General features: G+C 51.7%; 2 protein-coding genes across 5 annotated transcripts in view; both read right to left on the reverse strand.

Moving 5' to 3' along the window:
- The window catches only part of LOC109292549 (sodium-dependent lysophosphatidylcholine symporter 1-like), a 22,050-nt gene extending 15,020 nt beyond the window's left edge, over positions 1-7,030 (reverse strand). For 3 of the 4 annotated variants that reach the window (XM_019510034.1, XM_019510032.1, XM_019510035.1), the window contains exon 1: positions 1,836-7,030. In XM_019510034.1, coding sequence (XP_019365579.1) covers positions 1,836-1,892 — 57 coding nt within the window. In that variant the 5' untranslated portion in view covers positions 1,893-7,030. Of the gene's footprint in view, positions 1-516 lie in introns of all 4 variants that reach the window. The other variant, XM_019510033.1, reaches the window with a different exon arrangement.
- Positions 7,031-7,508: 478 nt separating this feature from the next.
- Positions 7,509-12,562, reverse strand: part of NSFL1C (NSFL1 cofactor) — an 18,026-nt gene continuing 12,972 nt past the window's right edge. The window contains exons 8-9 of the mRNA XM_019510037.1: positions 10,161-10,325; positions 7,509-9,231 (exon numbers count right to left, since the gene is read on the reverse strand). Coding sequence (XP_019365582.1) covers positions 9,069-9,231; positions 10,161-10,325 — 328 coding nt within the window. The 3' untranslated portion in view covers positions 7,509-9,068. The remainder of the gene's footprint in view (positions 9,232-10,160; positions 10,326-12,562) is intronic.

A 12,562-nucleotide genomic window follows, 5' to 3' on the forward strand; every position in this document is an offset into this window, starting at 1 on the left:
GGGCCCAGGTGTCAGCCGCCCTGTCCGGCCTGCTATAAAGCCACAGCTGCACCTGGTGCTTTGGCCCAGAGGAGCAGGGCACGATGGCAGCCAGGAACCCCCTCCTGCCCTGACCTGATGCAGATGTGAGCAGCAGCATGTCTGATTTACTCTGTTTCTGAAACAGAGTGGGGCCTCCATGCCCCAGCCATGAGAAGCAAAGGACCCAGGCTACAGTGTCCCAGACCAGGCAGTATCCTGGCCTGTCCTGCACTATGGACTCTTCTATCCCATAGGAACACTCTGCTCGGCTGGGGCAGTGGTCCCAGGAACCATGCATGCCAGGAGGGGCCAGTCCCCTGCAGAGCAGGATGCAATCAGGGTGCTGGATGCCAGGACAGACCAGCTCATTCACTGCAGAGGATGAGAGGCCAGCTCACCAGCCCTGTGTACTCCTGCAGCAGGTGCCTCCACTCCTCCAACCTCCTTCTCGGGGGCCCTCCCCTAAGGCTGCTGTTAAATGGGTTTCTGCTTTACCTGTATGCTGTTGGGCAACTCCTCTCAGAAATGGGGGGACAATTCACCTCTCACGGCCAGAGCTTGGGGCTGCAGTCCTGGGAGTTAAAATCTTCAGAAACCAGCACTAACATCCTACGGTTATCTACCCATCTGTTCTGAGAACCTCTTTTCCTCTCCACTTCCTCTCTGCAGAGCAGGACCCAAGGCATCATGATTAGCTGAAACATGAACTGCAAGGCAGTAGCCTTAAAAGGTCACTGTTGAACCAGGAAAATAGCAATGAGAGCCGCAGCTCCGAGTCTGTCATCAGAACAAGGCAGGGAGCAGCTCAGAGGAGGGGCAGCACGATGGACGTCAAATGCCTGCAGTGGAGCCAGCTGCAGTTTCACTGAGTTTTGTGCCTCCCAAACCAGACTGCAGAATGAATCAGTTCATGGACCCAGAATGAAGCATCAGGATTGGGTCTTTGAAGATACACGTGGATGTGGCATGTCCAGTAACCAAACTTCCCGCACACACAGAGCCACATCCTGTTCTCACAGCCTCTGCACTGCCCGGCAGAGAGCACACCAGGGGGCTCAGCTTCAGGAGGTGTCAGCAGACGAACCCGCAGATGGACATGAGAGGAACAGAGTGTCTAGCCTGGCTGGCTGGGCTTCCTACAAGCAGCCTGGTGGGAGTTCATAGGCAGAACTCACGCCTAGAGACGGGGTTCACCAGCAGTCTTGCCAAGTCACTTGGCTCCAACGCTTACAAGGGGCCTCCCTTGCTGTAGCCAGCAGCAGCCCATCCATGGAGCACAAGCCGCATACAGGCCACACCCAGCTCCTAACAGCACTATAGAGCACATAGGTGCTAAGGTTTCCTCTCTAGAAACTGCAAGTGCAGGGGTCCTGCACAAACCATTGGCTTCTCGCTGCTTATGGCACTTGCTTACTTCCTGCTGCTCACCCAAGTGCAAAACCAGACACCTTTTATTTATAGGTACTGGCTATCTGGCAGGATGGTTGCCTGACTACCAGAACACACATGCATTTAACAATGCACCGGCTCCACATTTACAACCAGGGAGACTTTCCTTTTGGCCCAAAGTTACGGACAAGCCTGTTTCCCTTCAGCTCCCTGCTGCTTTCAAGGCTTCTGGCAGGCAGAACAAGGGGTAATGGTCTCCCAGTGCCTGGATGGTTTGAATGCCACCAGCAATCAGAAACCAGAGCCTCCTTCTCAATATGAGCTCTCAGGTCTGGGTCACAAAGACTACAGAGACCCTTAAAACCTCACCTTGCCCCATGGTGGTTTGACCCAGCTGAGACCTGTGAGAAAGAAGCTGCTCTTACCTGTCCCTGTACTGCTGTCTTCCCGGTGGGAGCTCCTTCCTGGGGTAGCTCGGACATCTCTGCCTTCTCCTGCCCTTCTGGAAGCACAGGAACACTTGCAGAGAGTTACTGTGGGGGAAGAAAGTGAGCAAGCAGAGGCTGCCCTGCTCCACGGTTCAGCACTGTGGCCGTGCCGAGAGGCTGTCAAGGGTTCGTTTGTGCTTCCTAGGGAAGAAGCGTGTTGCACAGACCTGGAATCAGTCCAGCCCAGCTCAAGTCTGCACGCTCCTCTGCTGTCCAGAGATCTCTTGCTTCTAGTGCATATCAGCAACAAGCCAGCAGTGTTGGCCAAGAGCAGCCTCTTCGGGGAAAAGCCTCTGGACCTGCCTCTCTGACATGCAAAAACAACTCAACTCCAGGAAATTGCCTGGCTAGCGTTCCCCGCCTTGGCTCCTGAGGCTCTCCTCTGTCCCCACTGTGAATCATGGGTTGGCATGAGTGGAACAAGCCCCAGACTGGGAAGGGACCTCTCTCTGCAGTGCCAGCCCCATAGGAACTGCTACACGATGGCTGTCCCGTGGCCTGCTCGACAGTTCAGGTCTGAACGTAAATGTATCCATGGCACAGCCTCCACCGCCCCCAAGTGCTGCTAGAGGTAGCAACAATGCACGGGGCCAGGAAAGCTGGAGAAAGCTCATTCATGGCCAAGATGTCTCTGTACCAGGGAAGAGATGAGGGGGTCCACCAGCCAAACCCTCCTGGCCTGGGCTACTTTGATTGGCATCCAAACTCCTTTCTAAGACAGATGTTCTAAGCCAGAGCTCCAGAAACTGGGTGTGCATCTAGCGCTGGGTCAGAAGGAAGGTGGTTACTCATATCAGTCACAAGCAGTTTCCGTGGTCTCTTCCCAGATTGCTTGCGGTCTACGGAGATGTTCACCCTCCCAGGGAGCCTGCACTGCTCTATGTCTGTGGGGACTGCATGGATGCCATTTACATGACAGCATCCTTCCCTGACTGGCCCACGCTGGCCAGAGGGAATCCAAAGTCCCTGGACTTCTGCAGGGCAATTCACTGCTGCAGAGTGACTTTCTTTCCATCAACATCTTCCTGGCAGCTTGGATAATTAATACCACACAAACTGGACTGCCTCCAGAGCAGTTCCAGGCACCTGTGCATTTCCACACAGATCCTTTTATAATCGCACACAACACTTCCCTAACGGCAGGGGAGGAAAATGAAGCCAGAATAAACATCTGTTAAGGGATAGGTTTCTCTCAGCTACTCCATTTTCCACCCTCCTGGCTGGACAATTTTGGCTAGCACAAAGCAGGCCTTAGGATAGGGCTCTCAGCACTTCACTGTCCATGCACTTGATGTCCCTCAGCTGTCTGGGCACAGCAGGCTGCCCTTGCTGGGCACGTATGGCACGTGGACCTCTCATACCCAGGCATTCTCAGCCCTGAGTTTGTAGTTGCCTGGCTAATTCCCCTCCGACACAGGACAGCTTTGCTCTCTCTCCAGTTAGGTCTCTCCAAGGTGCTTTCTGCTAGCTGCATGACTGCATAACTCACCAGACAGGACATCATGATGGATGATGCAGCAGGTGATGGCTGGAGCCTGTCAGCTCAGCTTTGACAGGATGTCCCAAGCAGGTACAAGTTTAGCAGACAGCGCCAACAGCCCTGAGCCATGCACTTCAGTGCTAGACTCCTAGAAGCACTTGGTGCTTGTAAACAGTGTTAGGCGTGAAGGCTTGGAATCAGGCCGAAAATGCTCAGAGCAGAAAGCCAGCGGCAACAGATCCAGGGAGAAATGATGCCAGCAACAGCTCATCGCAGAACAAGAGAGAAGCCTGAAGCAGGGGGAAGGGAGGAGAGAATCGGCACAGCTGCAATGACACTCCTCTGACTGCACAACCGCTTCTGCAAGATGGCTCTGCGCTGCAGTCTAAGGAGAAATGGGAAGACCCCACTCCAGATGATTCACTGGCTACAACAGCAAATGCCAAGGCCCCCCTTCCCCTGCAGACATGCAACACAGCATCCTCACATAGCACGACATTGCAAGGCCAAGGTGAGAAAGCCCCTACCAGGTCCCAGGGTGGATCCAGGCTCCAGAACATGGTACTGAAACTGTTCCAAGCAGTGCCAACAAAGCAGCATCTCTCAACTCACAGGAGACACAGGGGCACCAATACAGCACAGGAACCCAGTCACTCCCCAAGCCTGGAGCCACGGGACCCCTGGGGATGAATGACACCTGCTCACCGCACAACCCAAGCACTCCAAAGATGGCCAGGGGCTCCTCGCCACAGCGGCAGGCCATTAATGGAAATGGGTGGGTTTCTTAACAGGTGAGGAGTGGGAGAAGCAGCAGGGCATGCTCCACTGTGGAGATGGGAGCGCAGTCACTGCACGGGACAGCCTCATTTGCGAGCACATGCTGCCAGCGCCCAGAGCGATTCACCGTCACAGTAAATGCCTTCCCCAGGAACTCATGCCACCAGCTTTGCCATGTGCGTGACCTACTTGAGCAAGGACCAGACCCCAGCCCACCCCCTGTACAAGCCAGCTCTGCTTGGGCTTTTCCCCTTCTTAAAGTAAATGGAAGAACTCGGACACGTGCTGTCACCCATGTTGGAGAAGCCATTTTGTTAGCAGCCAGGTGGATGGAAAGGCCACACTCTTAATTGTGCACATGCAATTGCCAGCCTAACTGCAGCATGAATGGGTGGCTGCAGCTGCCCACAAATTCAGTGCGATGGCCAACAACAGTGTTGGGCATCCCACAGGCAACACAGGTGTCAGTGGCCGTGTGGGAAATGGGTGCACGATTAAATCCAGCTGCAGCCTTCAGACATGGCACATACCCTGTCTTTAGGGATGACAACCTGCTTGGGGAGGGGCAGAAGGAGAATTGGACCTCAGCTGCAAGGACACGTGCAGCAATTAGAAAGAGAGAGGAGGAATAACAAAGTGAGCTGGAGGGGGCAGCGGCAGGAGGAAGGGAACAAGAGCCCACCCCCGTGGGAACACTCAGCAAGGACATGGAAATGCTCAGACGGAGATGCCAACCACAAAGGGTGCTTGGAGCTGGGTAGGGCTAGAGGCCAACCTGCTCCCCCCGTGGATGCAACTGCACTACCTGGCAGGCTCAGCCCTTGAGAGCAAAGCTCAAGTAGTCTACAAAGACACTCAAAAAGCCAATGCGAATGTGTGAGAGGGGGCCCCTGCTAAAACACAGGCCAGGACAGGTTCCACATGAGAAACAGAGGCAGAAACCGTGTGGGAGCAGGGGGAGAGAGGGGAACCAGCTACTTGAAGCAACGAGAGAGAGGAGAAAAGCTGGCACTCCAAGCCCCGAAAGCAAAAGGCATTTTGAAAGGAAATGAGAAGACAACAGGAACTTGGCTCTCCCCTTTTATCAGCGCAGCATAGATTATTTTCTTACGCAGAAATCCAGCCGAAGAGCAACAACTTAGCCTACGCAGAGCAGCACAAACCAAGACACTGAATGGACACACCAGGGAAGGGGAACAGAGAGAAGGTTTATTACACTAATTAGCAGGCATCGGAGCAGAGGGAGGTGTGGGGAGAACTGCCTCCCCTGCGAGAAGCAGTCAAGGCTTGTGTGTGTTAGGACACGGTTGCTTCCACCCTTTCAAGCTTGCCTGCCCTGCTTGAGAAGTGGGCCCTCTGCCCAGTTTCACTCCCTCCAACAGAAGGGCAACTTCTTTCTTACTCCTGGCTAATATTTGTTTGCTCTGTCAAAGAAGCCAAGCTTCCTGCAGGAAAATTGCAGGTACTTGATGCCCAGTTAACTCCTTGTAGGCCTCACTGGAGCACTGATCGATATATATACTGCTCACATAACAGCTCTGCTATGCATTAATCAGCCTAGGCTTGATCAGCCAACCTGACCAACGCACAAGCTCCTCACACAGACAAAACCTGGCACGTGGGCCAGATGTGCACTCCTACCAAAAGCTGGGAGGGGAAGATGGTGATACAAGGTGTAGCACAATCCAATACCAGGAAGATGAGGCTGGAATGCGAACACCCAGGTCAGAACGTGAAAAAAGCCCATGAGTCAGGATATTTTGAGATATTCAAGGCACAGGTGGACTGCAACATGCCATTTGTTTTGATCGTTGTATAAAAGGAGCATTGGAAATCAGGGGACCTTTGTAGTGGCCTGGGGAAGCCTGCGTGGTGTTGTGCTGACTACCTTGTCACAGGTACAAATGCCTTAACTCCCGGTCTGATGTACTTGTCAGGCCAAAACGTGTTAGGTCTGTGCTTGCAGGTCTGGCCAAATCTTTGCCATGAAACCAAGCCTGTGGTCATTGTCTAAGACCAGATCGGTGCTGGAATCTCCTGGCTGAGACTTTGTCAACACAGTTCTTGAGACTTCAACACCGACAACACATCAATAAAACCCCTACTAGGACAATATCAATGACACTGAGAACAGCCGACAACACCTCCCATGCTGGCTGTGGGCAGAACAGTAGTTAATGAGCATACACCTCAACCCACTTTTCACTCCTCTGCTCAGGAAAACCCTGCCTGTGCCCAGCTGAGTAGTCGAGAGCTGGAGAAGCTGTGGGACATAAGGATTACTTCTAACGAAAGCTGGAGAAGGAGGAAAGGGTAATCCGGGACACAGGTCAAATCACCAGGCTTCACAAAGGCATGTGCTTAGAGAGATAGGCCACCAACATAGCTGCATACCTGCAACAGCACAATGACGGAGATGGGCCTGGGGGGAAGCTCTGTGGCAGTGTCACCCTCTGGCAGACTGGGTGACACTGGGCATCACCTTTTCATGATGAGCAGAAGCTGCTCCAGGAGTGCAAAACCAGCAGTGAGAGAAGGGGGCTCAAATCCATACCTCCCTCTCTCCCCAACACGAGGATGGGACATCAAAGCACCCTGGGTCAAATAGCTGCTTGTGAAAGTTTTGTACTGGCCTAGAACCAGTACCCACAACCACAAGGACAGCTTGAACCACTGCCCAGATGTAGAAGCTGTCAGCTTCCACCTAACTCTGGCTCCGCTGCCTCATTCCATCTGTCCAGTCAGAGCCCCACCACAAAAGCTTGCTTTCCACCCATTTCCTTGTCAAGCAAAACAAATTAGCAGAGAGGAAAAGGAAGACAAATCATTTGTCCTCCCGGCCCATTAAATTGCTTGACATTTCCTCTAGCCCCACTCCGGAAGTCTCATTCTTTCTGCAGCTCGGGAACAATGCCTGCAAATGCACTTTTCTATCAGTTAAGTGCAACGTGAGGTGGTAGCAGTTTGGTGGCGGTCCAACCAGGCCCTACCCAGGGCAGCCAGTGCAAGAGCCAAGTTCTCTGTTCATAAACCACTTTACCATAAATGTCCTTGTGCACAGCTGTACACCAAAACCCTGGGGAAAAATCTGCTCTCCAGCTCTTCTCAGAGCTGGATCACACTGCTCCCTCCATCTGCTGTATGAAACCCCTTCTAACCCACATCATCCAACCAAGGCAAGCACCAACTCCATAAATCAGGCCATGTGCCAATGAAGCAATGCTCAATTTGGCTTAAGGGCGGGTTAGCAGGGAGGGAGCCCACAAGGCGCCCAAAGCCCAGAGGCCAGGGCAGCAGCAGCAGCAGCAAGCCATCTCACGGGTCACGTCAGAAAGGGTCAGACAACACCGTCCTCCATTTCTTTTGGTTTTTAATGGTCACTTTCACAATAATTTACAACGTTTGCCGTTACGCACATCGTGTATCCACTTAGTGATGAAAAATGCTGTTAGTTCAATCCCGGGAGTGACGGCTCTCAGAAATGCCCTTGCTGAGGCCTGGGGTCTGGCTCCTCTGCCTACACTGTGTGGAGGCACCTGTCTCCGTGGACTTGGTGGACCCGCTGCCCCCTCCCCAAAGCAGGGAGCCTGGCCTTTGTTCTCTGCTCATTTCAAGTACCAAAGGGAAGGAGAGAGAACGTGGAAGCCCCGAGGAGGTGGCATTCCTGCGCACAAGCTTGGAGGCTCAAGCGCAACTGAGACAGGAGAATGGAGGTATGTGCTAGTGATCTGACTGCTCGCCCTCTGGACTCTCACAGTCAAAACAATACTGCTGGTCTCAGCGTGGCACCTACACAGCTAATGTTAAAAAGCCTACAAAATTCAGCACAGCCACCAGGATAAGCCCCGAGCTGAGACAACAAGGACCTGCAAGCCAGATGCAAGCTGCGCTGGCAGAACACGAGATGGAAAACCTGCAGGCCTTGCTCTTGAATCGAGGCAGTGCCAGAAACCCCCATTTCTAAGAACACTGAATTCACCCACAAGACTTCAAAGAAAAAAATATATATAGAGCCCCGAGCCCTAAATGCAAACAGTGAAAGCAGCCCAGGGAAGAGTCCCTGCGGGCACTTCCATTGGTCCTCAACAAACACGAGAAAGCAAACCGTGGGGTAGCCTCTCCCCTGCAGTCTTGGCTTTGAAACCCACATAATTTCCAGCATCTCCATGGCTCAGTTAAAAAAGAATTCTTATTAAAACAAAAATCTCTCCCCATTCAGATCAGGTATATCCGTCTTTGCAGCCTTGTCCTTCCCTTTACTTTGTTAACAGAAGACGGAGCTTTCTGGGGAAAAAACAAGGAGCAGGCTGTCTCTCTCAAAGGAATGAGGCACCCTCCTCACACACCAAGTCAGAACTAGAGACAGACAGACAGCCTTGCTAATGGAGGGAGATGAGAGTGCCCAGGTTGGACTCTGAGAGGAACATCCACCCGAGCCTTGTAAAGCAGGAAGAGGGAGTCAGAGCTTTACCTCTGACTGGCTGAGAAAACCACAGTCCTTGCAGCTTAAACCCAAGCTTTAACCCCTAAAAAGAAACAAGCCAACTGCTGCCTGCGAGCGCTGCTGTCACAGGCCTGGAACCACTGGGAACCTGGGAGAAGGAAGCAGGTCTCAGTATGGAATTTGCTTCCTAGGAGCTGCCTCTCTCCTTCCCTCCCTCCCCTCTACCAAGCACGATGACGCGATCCACCAAAGCCAACCTAAGGACTCCAGCAGGGGAGTTTCTGGCACAATAGGCTGCGGCTCCTTTCAAAATGGTTTGTTTCGTGTTTATTTGAAAGTCCACTGATCATCACAAAAACAGGGGAAATGCAACTAAAGAGAAAACAGTCCAGCCAAGACCTAAGACCCCAGAGCTAGGAGGAGATGTGCCGCCACTCAGCAGGTGGGCACAGGAGGAGAGGCGAGCCTGTTATATTAATCGCTGGACAATGACGGCATTGAGCAGGTTGGCTTCCTTCAGGGTCTGGTTCTCATCAGTCAGCTCTTTGTTTGGGAAGGTGGTCATGAGAACAAAGCTGGTGGCTGCCATTGCTGGCCGGGCATCTACTATGAAGAGCCGGATGTCACGGATCCTGTTGAGGGGACCAAACACATAAGGGAGACCCGGTTACTTCACCCCTGCACCCGCATAGGGGAAAAATCCCAACCTTACTCTCAACTTCCTGAACAATCCCGTGACAACAGGACACGGCCACTCTTAGGTAAATGCTGCTGCTTTACACCTCTGCACCTAGCATGCTGCTTTACACAGACTATGGGTGAAGATAAAGCCCTTCAACACAGGCTGCAATTCCATCCTTTGCATGTCTGTCCTAGACTTGCATCTGCTTAAGCAGCTGTACTAACAGGGCTTACACCTGCAAATCGCTAATGTGTCTGAATGCCCCGGTGGGTAAAGCTAACCCTGCACACACAGTCCGTAAAGTGCTTTGGAGTCCTTAGGATGGAAGGTGCTATACCGGGGTGGTTAAAATGGCAGATCCGGATAGCAGCCGGACTCCATTTCCCAGCAGCCCCTGTCCGCGTTGCTGCTGCCGGTTTCCACGGAGATGCAAGGAGCAGGGGAGCTATGACAGCACAGGGCCAAGGGTTACACCTCTGCACCTAGCTAAGGAGGCTGCTTTACATCAGCTACAGGTGAAAATAAAGCCTTTCAACCCAGGCTGCAATTCCATCCTTCTCCTAGACTTGTATCTGCTTAAAGAGTTGTACTTGAAGATAAAACAGAAGTGGCACTAAAGGTTACAAGAGTAACACTGAGGTGTCCAGATGAGCTATCACCAATTCTAACAGCCTTCACTGTTTGGAAAACATTCTCACCTACCAAACAGTAAAAATGACCTGAAAACCCCGCAGTAATTTTGCTCTTATTCACCTCTACAGACCAGTCCCCAGAGCTCCCCTTAGCAGGTGAGCCAGGATTTTACCATCTGCTCCAGCAGTTTGTAGTGTCATTCAGGCTTTCCCAGTTAGTAACCTGGGTTTCCTGTTGCCCATGTACCTGTGGCTGTGGTTAAATTTCTGGACCAACCGCCCACCATCTGCGAGCCGGATCTGGATGTTGGTGACAGGCTCCGACTCGTCAATGGTGATGGAGGAACTGGCTTTGGCTTCATTTTCTGCCTGCTGAGCTGGAGAGCTGGAGCCCATCACCTGGGGGGCGGTGCTGAGAAAAGGAAAACACCAAAGGCAGCTTTTAGAAACTAAATTGCTCCATCAGTGTCTGCCAGAAGAGTTCAGTCCCTGGCCACATTAACACTCTGGGGCTAGAAATCAGGATTCCCACACAAAGCAGCCATGAGGCCAACGCACCACAGAGAACAAGAACTCACAAGCCAGCTGGCAGCACACCAGCGTCTCGCGCACTGCTCTAGCATTTCCAAACCAGCCACCCCACTGGATCCACAGATTGCATTAGATATTCCCAGGTCCAGAGGAATCTAATCATGGCTTCTGTTACTTGCTCCTCTTCAGTTCAGATTGATCTCACCCAAGCGCCAGTTAATAAAGGAGCACATGACACTCCCATGGACACAATATGGAACATTTAAAACAGTTAAGTAATTCCTTCTCACAGAGCCACTCTGCCACACATGCAAGTTATATATTTTTTTTTTTACACCCAAGGAAAGGAACAGAAGTTAAATGGTTGGACCAAGGCCAGAGTCACTGCCAGAACCAGGATTAGAACTCATGGCCCTAGCTCATAGCCTCAGGTTTCAATCTCTTCACATCTCTCATTTTGCTACTATCAGCTAGGAGTTTGCAACAGAGAACAGGAGCAGGGATCAGATCTGGTCAGCATATCACATGTAGTAGAGCCTCGAGTGTCTAAATCCCAGGGATAACTAGGGGGCTTGTAGAAGGAATTGGCACCAATAAGAGAGGAAATTATATTATCTACTTTTTTTGGCCATCGAAGCCAATAATGTTTGCCAATAATTATGCCTCCTGGCCAGGGCCCTGGACACCTGGGTTCCCACTGCCCTGCGGGGCCAGGGCCCCCGGATGCCTGGGTTCCCTTGGGAAACAGCAGGTTCCCCCTTGCAGACTTGCAATTCAAAGGCAGCAGAGCAGAAAGCCCCAGGCCTACAGCAGGCAGCCTGCATCTGCCCTTACTTGGCTCGGCTCAGCTCTGCTTAAAAACATCCCCACGCTTAAAAATGGTGGCCAGGCTTGAATTAAAGATCATTCAACAAATTTTAATTTAAGCAGGCTGTCGCCATTTTTAAGCACCAGGATGCTGATACATGTGACACAGGAGCGCACCAAAAAAAAGCAAACCAAAGGTTTATGTCAATATTTACTTTAAAATGATTTGCATTTTAAAGTAAATTGGTTATCAGATCAGCATCAGCTGATATGGCTGGTTAATAACTGGCTATCAGTATCAGCCAAGAAAAACTTTATTGGTGTACCCTTAATATATATACACGTGTGTGTACATTTATGTAGCGATAAATAGATATATAATAATTAGTTTTGTTACATGTGTCTATAAAATGCCACATGTTCCTCTATCCTAACGAAGAGCCAATTATTGACCTTTGAGTAAGAAATAAAACCCCAATGAAAACAGGCCAGTTTCAGCCTAACCCTTTTATGGTTATATTTCCTGAACAGGATTATAATAGGATGCTGCTGAGACAGCAGGGGGCTGGTCCCAACCATCTAAGAGACCCCTTTCACTGCTATGTTCCTATGGGAGGGGCTTTCATAGTTTCATAGTTCTTAGGGCCAGAAGGGACCTAAACAGATCATCAGGTTCGACCCCCTTCCCCGGGCAGGAACAGGTGCAGCAGTCATACCACCCCAGCCAAATATCTGTCCAGCCTCCTCTTGAAGACTCCCAAGGTAGGAGAGAGCACCACCTCATTTGGGAGCCCATTCCAGAGCCTGGCAGCTCTGACTGTAAAGTAACATCTCCTGATGTCCAGCCTGAACCTTCTAACGTTTGTGGCCGTTATTCCTAGTAATCCTGGCTGGTGCCCAGGGGAACAGAGCCTCCCCCAATTCTCGTTGGCCCCCCCTGGTGAGTTTGTAAACAGCCACCAGATCTCCTCTCAGCCTTCTCTTGTGTAGGCTGAATAGGTTCAGGCCCTTTAGCCTCTCTTTGTAGGGCCTGCCCCGCTGCCCCTTGACCATGCGAGTGGCCCTACTCTGGACCCTCTCAATCCTAGCCACATCCCTCCTGAAGTGCAGCGCCCAGAACTGGACGCAGTACTCCAATTGTGGCCTGACCAATACCACATACAGACAAAGGATCACCTCCCTGGACCTGCCTGTGATGCATATGTAGATGCACAAGGTGTGGCTTCCTCACATTGGTGGCTCATGTTCTTCCTGGAGTCAACAATGACTCCAAGATCCCTTTCTGCCATCGTGTTGACAAGAAGGGTGTTC

Source organism: Gavialis gangeticus, unplaced genomic scaffold (genome assembly GCF_001723915.1).
Source record: "Gavialis gangeticus isolate Ggan-Ray unplaced genomic scaffold, GavGan_comp1, whole genome shotgun sequence".
NCBI lineage: Eukaryota > Metazoa > Chordata > Crocodylia > Gavialidae > Gavialis > Gavialis gangeticus.